Here is an 8,918-nt window from a genome sequence, read left to right as displayed (position 1 = left end):
ATATCTTTAAACAAATAAAAATAAAAATCCCAATCAAGATAAAATATAGTTAAAGGATGGGGAGGAAAAGAACAGGTTGCAAGGGGGGGGAGGAGAGCAGGATGGAAATTGACAACATCACACCTCCAATGTGATGTTATGGCCCCCTGCCATTTGGCAGAGCCAGGTCTTCAAGCTCCTGTGGAAGGACTGAAGAGGTGGGAGCCAAATCTCACCTCGGGGTAAAATGTTCCAAAGGGTTTGAGCCATGACAGAGAAGGCCCTTCCCCTGGATCCCATTTGTTTATTTCCACAAATGTTAATTTTCTGCCTTTAAACTTTATAAAAAGTGAAATCTGATTTGCAACGAGTCCTTCTATGTTACGTTTTCTGGTTGGTCCTGTATGGATGGATTCCAATCACTTTATCTGTTATGGTGCAGCCAAGAGCAAATGTCCTTTTTCAGGTATAAAGTTATGAACAGTTTTCCATTAATTAGTAAGCTTCAAAGCTGACAGAAGGAGTGCTCAAGACATAGTTTATAGCCCTACATATGTTACACAGTGCGTTGTAAAGGCGTATTTACTTTAGAAAAGTGTTTCTTAACTTGGTAACATGTGGACTTCAGCTCCCAGAATTTCCTAGCCAGCTTCTTAGCAGTGAATGACACTCAGTTTTATATAGACTGGCGTACAGTAAAAGAGTGAGATCTAAACCTACAATTTTCTTTTGTTTGGCAAGAATTATTTTTTTAAAAGGAACTGACTCTTCCCTTCCAAACAATACAGCTTATCTTCATTTTTCCATAATACTTCATGAAATACATTCTGCATTTAATGGTATTATGAACTATTTTTAATAGATTTCCTTGGATGTGGGAACAAGAAGATTAGGAAATGTGAGAAAATTGGCATTATATGGAAAATGATATTGTTTGTAAAATTCTGCAGCCAAATATGAGTGATTCCATGAGAAAAAAATCTTCCGAGGTTTAGAAATATATGAGGGTGAAGGTTTGTTCTTTGAGCTTAGAAATATGTATTAAGAATGCAGTAGTAATTTTGTATATTGTGCCATTTATTTTTTGTAAATTTTGTAAACTTCAGGATGTTCTGAAAGAGAGCCATCCTTCGATCCAACGGTTGCACAAGCCATTTAAAGATCAACAAATGTGAAATAGTTTATCTCTCTCATTCTGTTAATTGATTTATTATGGCATTCATTATGATGATAGGATGAGCAAGAGACCCATGGTAGTTGATTTTTTTTTAGCAAAGTGGATCTCTACTAGTTGATTTCCTCACATGATCCACGGTGTTTTAATTTAAGTGCTCCACGACTCTTTCTGGTAAGAGAAAAGCAAAGTGGGGTGTGAAAATTCAGAAGATGTAAAATTACTCATTATGAAATGAATACAAAGATAAAAAACACAAGAAGTGTTGACTCCCAATGTAAGGTCTGTTGAAATTGGTGATGAACTCCGCATCTTCTGATGGCCACTTCACTTGACAAAACAGACCCTTTCTCCAAGTTCTAATGTTCATTTATGTTAGAAAATCCTTAGGAAGCAGGATGAGACAAAATAGCTCTGAGCATCACTTTTTTCCATTCTCCAAACGTGAAAGTTATACTTACACAACAGCATTGCAGAACAGACACTGGTTGGCATAGGTTTCCCCATCAGAACCACAGTGTGGCATAAACTCCAAAGTACAGAAGTCTTGTACTTGGTCACCACACTGAATCTGCAGAAAGCAACAATACATTTTTCAGATCTTAGGACTGAGATAATAAATAAACCTTTGTTATAAAATTAGTCACATAAAAACATGGTGGTTGGATTTACATGTTCCATCAGTGTTCCTTTTTTGAGGGACATGTGTGTCACTTCCTCATAAGGATAAAAGGCCTGTATCATTTTGCCAAGGCGGTCTGTAACATCTTAGGGAGATTGGAGATGTTCAATCGTCCAGGTCATGATTCCCCCAAAGATGCTTTTTCCAAAAGGCAACTGGAATATTTTGATATATTTTTTTGTTTGAAAAAAATTCACCTCTCATCCAAGACCTGAAGAGGTTTCTTGGGCAAGAAGCAAAATGTTTCCAAAGGGAAAAAAACCCTAGAAAGTCCAGTGGCTTTTTGGAAAAAGGACCTTTGGGACATCTTGGGTGAGGCTGTATCTTATTAAGCTGAATTTCATTAATAGTTAAGTTAGGTGGCTGAATATTGTATATGGTTTCCTTCTTCCAAACAAGAATGGTCCCTCAAAAATGGCTAGATAGAAGCTAATTAGAAGATAGCTAGATCAGAGATGGAAATCAGAAACCTACAACTCTCATATTCCTTCACCCATGGGCTATGCTGGCTGGGATGGCTGGTAATTGTAGTCCTTCCAGTAACATAACACTTGAAGGCCTCAGACTCATTACTGTTGACATAAATAGTATATAAAACTGAATCCAGAATTAATCTTACTTTAAGCCTACATGTTCCATCAGTGTTCCTTTTTTGAGGGACATGTGTGTCACTTCCTCATAAGGATAAAAGGTCTGTATCATTTTGCCAAGGTGGTCTGTAACATCTTAGGGAGATTGGAGATGTTCAATCGTCCAGGTCATGATTCCCACAAAGATTCTTTTTCCAAAAGGCAACTGGAATATTTTGATTTTTTTCTTTGAGAAAAATTCACCTCTCATCCAAGACCTGAAAAGGTTTCTTGGGCAAGAAGCAAAATGTTTCCAAAGGGAAAAAACCTAGAAAGTCCAGTGGATTTTTGGAAAAAGCACCTTTGAGACATCTTGGGTAAGGCTGTATCTTATTAAGCTGAATTTCATTAATAGTTAGGTGGCTGAATATTGTATATGCTGTCCTTCTTTCAAACAAGAATGATCCCTCATAAATGGCTAGGTAGAAGCTAATTAGAAGATAGCTGGTTTTACTCTAGATCAGAGATGGAATTCAGAAACCTACAACTCCCATCTTCTTTCACCCACAGGCTATGCTGGCTGGGATGGCTGGTAATTGTAGTCCATCCAGTAACATAATACTGGAAGGTCTCAGACTCATTACTGTTGACATAAATAGTATATAAAACTGAATCCAAAATTAATCTTACTTTAAGCCTAACAAAACCTAGGTCAGCCATTAATGCCTTGTTTTACCAACTGCAAAAAAAACTTAAGTTGAACTGGATCCAAGCCATATTTAAGACAAGGCAAGGTAGCCCAAACTAGATACCCATTCTTGGGCAACCAATGTTATCTCAAAACGTATAGTAATAACAGTGGCCTTATTTTCTGCTTAAATCTTAATAATTTGGGGGGGGAGAAAATTCTCCTATGGAATATCATTAAATGGATCATTTGAAACAGTAGTTCACAACACCCAGCCCATGGACTGGTATCAGTCCGCGGCATGCCAGAAATCGGCTCACGCAAATAAGCGAAGCCCCATCCGTGGGATGCGAGCAGCACACAAAACCACACCCCCTCTATTCTGGTGCAAAACATTTCTCCATGGAACCAGTCCTTGCTGCCCAAAAGATTGGGGGGCACTGATTAAGAAGACTTTAAGTTCCTGTCCTTGTATAGACAGTTTCCACAGGAAGAACATAGAGCAGGATTTAAGACATAGCCAGATTATGATTCTATAATCATGTCTTAGATTCATCTGAGACAAGACAAGGTTTCTGATTGCCTCAATCCATTAATTTATTCCAGTGAAGCTGGCACAAAACTAGAGTAAATGGAACCATATTTATCTGCTCCAATGAAGCTGTAACAGATTAAAGAACTTTATGTAGATCTTTAGTCTATATTAGCTAGATTTATACAGTTTTATTATTGCAGCTATCACCTTTCACTAATCATGAAAGCCTTTTCAGATTGGAAACACTGAAATCCTGATCTCGGAACATTCGAAGCAAACACATGGTAAAGGCCTAAAAATACTGAAGTTGGAGTTGGGGGTGTGCAAGTGTATGTGTGTGTTAAAAGTGGAGATAATGCAGCCACCTGAAGCCATAGGTTCATATAAACATGTTGCTTTTTGGCTGATTTATTTTCATTCCCTTTCTAATGCTTCAAGCATGGAAACTGCAGATTGGGCTGATTCTCTTCTTAACTAATTTAATTTAATTTAATTTAATAATTTGATTTCTATACCGCCCTTCTCCCGAAGGACTCAGGGCGGTGAACAGGGCAATACACAATAAAGATCAAATACAAAAATTAAAAAACCATTAAACATCATGCCCATAAAATCAATACATATTAAGTTAAAAACTAAATTTTAAAAACCCAACCCCATCCCGTCAGACCAGGCCAGCTTGTTCGAAAAAGAATGTTTTAAGATCGCACCGGAAGGAGCGAAGGTCGGGGGCCGTCCGGAGCTCAACCGGTAAGCGGTTCCAGAGGTCTGGCGCGCCCACAGAGAACGCTCTCCCCCTGGGGGTCACCAATCGGCATTCTTTGATCGGCGGCACCCTGAGGAGGCCCTCTCTGTGGGAGCGCACTGGACGGAGGGAAGTTGACGCCGGTCGCAGGTGTTGCCATAGGTAATCCGGACCCATGCCATGAAGGGCAACACCAATTCAGATTCCATAAATACATCTGTGAAGATTAGGGTTTTGTACTAATGTATATGTGTGTGTGTGTGCAGTGGTGGGATTCAGCTGGTTTGCACCAGTTTAACAGAACCAGTAGCTAATTTTTTGTTTCCCAGGCCCAGAACGGACTTCCAGAAAAGGCATCTACACAGAGAACCAGTTGTTCACATATTTGAATCCCGCCACTGTGTGTATGTGTACATTTATCTGTCTTTGCTTACACTGAACCGTGTTTGCCATTTTGACACCAATTCACTCACTTTGGAAAGATCTTGAGGTTTTTTGCAATCCCTTTTCAATTCTATTATTCTCATCAGTTTGTTATCTTAGGTGAATTTTGATCTCTCATGGAACAAATTAATTATAAACAAATTGAAGAATGTAGGTGACTATTCTCAGCAGTAGTGATTATCTTTTCTACATGCCTCTGACAGAATAATAATAATTTAGATATTGAACCATGTTTTTTTAACCGTGCATTATTTTAGTAGCCAACCCACTTCTTAGTTTAGAAACTGAACACAATTAGAATTAGAGTTTACATCTGCACCATGTAAATCTGTCAAAAAGAACATTGCAATTTATTTTCATGCTTAGATTTGATTTTGATTTTTCTTTGCTCCGTAAAAAGTACTGATCTTAATTTTCAACTATAATGATATGGAAGTAATAATGTATTAAAAGACAGAATTGCACTTACTGGTTCTTCATTTGCTTCGGTAACAAAATCTAGAACCAAACAACAGTAATATAAATGCTGATATTGAAAAATGGTTGACTACAGAACATTTCTTGGATTATGTAAACATGAATGTGTTTTATTACACATTCTCCTTTATTATCTCAAAAGAAATCTATATCTATATACCAATATGTGGACATTATTGACAACATAAATAAAATAAATATACAATAAATGAACCAATTATCTTATGATCCTCAAGTTTCCTTCCATAGATATCTGAAACTGGATGCAAGTTTTGAAACTTTGTGAAATTTCTGCATCTTAATGTCAGCCATGAATAAAGTGTACATCATAAGCACTTACTGTGATATGGAAGCTTTTTACCTATAGATTTTACCTCGTTACATGGGGATTTTCCTGTCTCACCAACTAGCATTGTGTGATTTCTTCATGTAAGAGGATCAATTCCACATGGTAGACTTTGGAATCCATTACAGCCCTTCCAATGTATCCTTAACTTAAAGGATCATTTCTGGTTGCAGAAACGTTTAGAAAGCTTGCAGGAGAATGTCTCTCTTTCTGAGGAATACATGATGGATATACCTGTTTCTAAGAGCAAGGCTTCTTTGGAAAGGGATTTTAGCAATTATGATGTGGGACTCACCCGTATAAAAGAATAGCATCAGGGTGAGGAGCAGAACCTCTGCTGTCTTCATGATTGCCTTGTTTTATCTTTCTTAGGTTCCTACTAGCACTTTCTAATTCACAGATTCCACCACCAGAGTAGGGATCTAATAACTCTTCTATGTCTGTGCTTTATGTAGGGAATGTACCGGTATATGCAAATACTGTGATGATAAAACTTTTTCAGATTAATATTTAGCTATAGAAATATAGACCTTCTGCATCAAATTTCAATAACAACTTCCTTATCTGCCTGGCAAACAGTTAGCCTCCAGCCGGATAACAAATAAGGTATTCACTTGCTTTCTTGCGCATAGGTTATACGACCTGAGGTGATTGAAAGAGTTATATACAAAAAATGACAGAGAACAACCATTATAAAGTGCAACTAAAAATAAGTGATCAAATCCATAAACAATATGAAGAAAATCCATAGCTTGAATAAGGGCCAACTAAGTAATTCTTTACTGAAAAAAAGAGTATTTGATCTTACACATTTCTTTCTGTTCCAAATGTAAATATATTCAACTTAATGCAACTATCACTGAATAACAGTTGGACTAAATATGATCAAATTAAATATCATTTTCTTTAAACGGCTGACAACATAAAAACAAACGTAAGCAAGCAAAAACAACTTTGTGGATCTAAATTTATAATCCTTTCGTTGGACTATAATCTTGGGTTAAGAATAATGGGTAAGTAGGGTTTAGTAGTTGATTGAAGTCAGGCTTCCAGGTTTTGATTCACATCAGAAATGCTTTCTGTGGCTTTAACATTTGAAAGTTACATAGTCTTTAAACTTTGATATTTGTTAGTGTCAGGACTCTGCAGCACTGAGGTTTTATTTTCTAAAGATTTATATTATTTCTATATAATACCAGTTGTAATTTGGGCTTGGAAATCCTGCATAAACATGACATTCATGTGAAGGAGCCTTTAAAATGCCCACTTTTATGAGAATGACTTGATAGTGTGGATCTAAGTCTCAAAATGCCATCTAGCTGAAAAGGATCTTTTGCAAGCTGGTGCTTGTCTTACCTGAGTGCAAAAAGAAGAGTGCCAGGGTGAAGAACAGGCAAAAAGCCACCTTCATCTTGGTAGGAGAGGATCAGTCACACCAGAGTTCTTCCACTGAAATAGCTTCTAGCTATCACAGACACAGGTCCTATTTAAGCTCTAGCTGGGTATTTATATACAGTATATAAGTATATCACTGCAGCCTTATCAAAAAAAGATAAGAGAATGTTGACATTGCAGGTATTTATAGGCACTTTTCAGTTTCACCATTCTATTAGCATAGGGGAATGTGAAAGGCTTGTGTTTGTCAGCTTCTATTAGTAAATACTGAGTAAATCTTTAGGAACATTAAACATTTGGTAAGTCATAAATCATAATCAAGAAAACTATATGTTCAAAGGGGGAAATGAAAAAATATAATTACTCATCAAACAACAGTTATACACCTATTAAAGAACACACAGAATTCAGTTCTTAGATAAACTCATGATAACCTTCAGCATGTATATCTTAGTTATGATCCCAATTATGAAATTCCAACAAAAAGCAATGAAATTGTGTAAATATTACAACTGAATATCTATGGCCAAGAAGAATGCATGTGACCATTTCACCATTCCTTACAGAGCTACTCTATGTGTATTTTTGCAATCTAGTAGCCAAGAGGCTGTTCCTCAACCTTGGCAACTCTGAGGTGCACAAAGTTCAACTTACAGAATACCCGTATCCTCCAAGTCCCATAATTCTATCAGATATTGGATATATCAGCTCATGAATATTTTAAATAAATAAATTAATTAATCAAAAATAAGCTCATTTCAGAAATGTCAAGTAAAAAGAAGGGAGGAGGTATCTGCTTTTATATTAACAATTGAAGGTGTAAAAAGGCCACTATACTAAAGAAATTCTGTGATGTGGACTTAGAGATGCTATGCATTAATTACATAACCTTCTATTCCCCCTGTGAGTTCTGTTCATTTATTCAGATTAAAAGGGCAGGCAGAATTGCAGAAATATCAAGTAAAAAGATGGGAGGGGGTATTTGTATTTATATTAACAACTAATGGTGTAAAAATGTCACTACACTAAATAAATTTTGTGATGGGAACTTAGGGGCATTATTCATTAATTTTTACTTTTACTCCCCATGAGGGTTCTCATCATTCATATTAGCTGCAGTATATATTCCACCTCAACCTTGCATAAACAAGGTATTGCAAACCTTAGCTGACCAAATCCTGTGAGCTGAACAGAGATATCCAGACTCCCTACTCATTGTACTAGAAGATTTTAACAGTACTAACCTAAGCCAAGGGACGCGGTGGCTCAGTGGGTTAGGACGCTGAGCTTGTTGATCAGGAGGTCGGCAGTTTGGCGGGTCGAATCCCGCATGCCGCATAGCAGAGTGAGCGCCTGTTACTGGTCCCAGCTTCTGCCAACCTAGCAGTTCGAAAGCACGTAAAAATGCAAGTAGAAAAATAGGGACCACTACGGTGGGAAGGTAACAGCGTTCCGTGCACCTTTGGCGTCCAGTCATGCTGGCCACATGACCACGGAGACGTCCTCGGACAAGCACTGGCTCTTCGGCTTTGAAACGGAGATGAGCACCGGCCCCTAGAGTCGGAAATGACTAGCACGCATGTGCGGGGGAACCTTTACCTTTACCTTTAACCTAAGCCAAGAGCTGCCAAGATGCACTCAGCATGTCAGCTGTCTCACTAGAGACAAGAATATTTTAGACCACTGCTACCGAACACTAATAGATGCCTATTGCTCTCTACCAAGAGCAGCTATGGGACACTCTGATCACTGTATGATTCACCTGGTACCTGTTTATACACAAAGGCTCAAAATCATAAAACCAATAGTTAAGACAGTGAGTCTTGGACTGAAAAGGCAAAGTTAAAGCTCCAGGCTTGCCTCGACTGCACAGACTGGAGCATT

The 8,918-nt window shown here is 37.7% G+C and overlaps 1 protein-coding gene across 1 annotated transcript; it reads right to left on the bottom strand.

Moving 5' to 3' along the window:
- Nucleotides 1-1,266: 1,266 nt before the first annotated feature.
- On the bottom strand, nt 1,267-7,050 carry LOC310633393 (ovomucoid-like; the record flags this gene model as incomplete). Its single annotated transcript, XM_083351100.1, has 4 exons — nt 1,267-1,324; nt 1,615-1,724; nt 5,286-5,314; nt 6,996-7,050. 4 exons carry the CDS (start codon nt 7,048-7,050, stop codon nt 1,267-1,269), a joined length of 252 nt encoding a protein of 83 aa, XP_083207226.1.
- Nucleotides 7,051-8,918: the final 1,868 nt, after the last annotated feature.

This window comes from Vipera ursinii (assembly GCF_947247035.1).
Source record: "Vipera ursinii genome assembly, chromosome: 2".
In the NCBI taxonomy this organism is placed as follows: domain Eukaryota; kingdom Metazoa; phylum Chordata; class Lepidosauria; order Squamata; family Viperidae; genus Vipera; species Vipera ursinii.
Note: the sequence above shows the minus strand (reverse complement) of the source record. Positions and strands in the feature narration are given on the sequence as shown.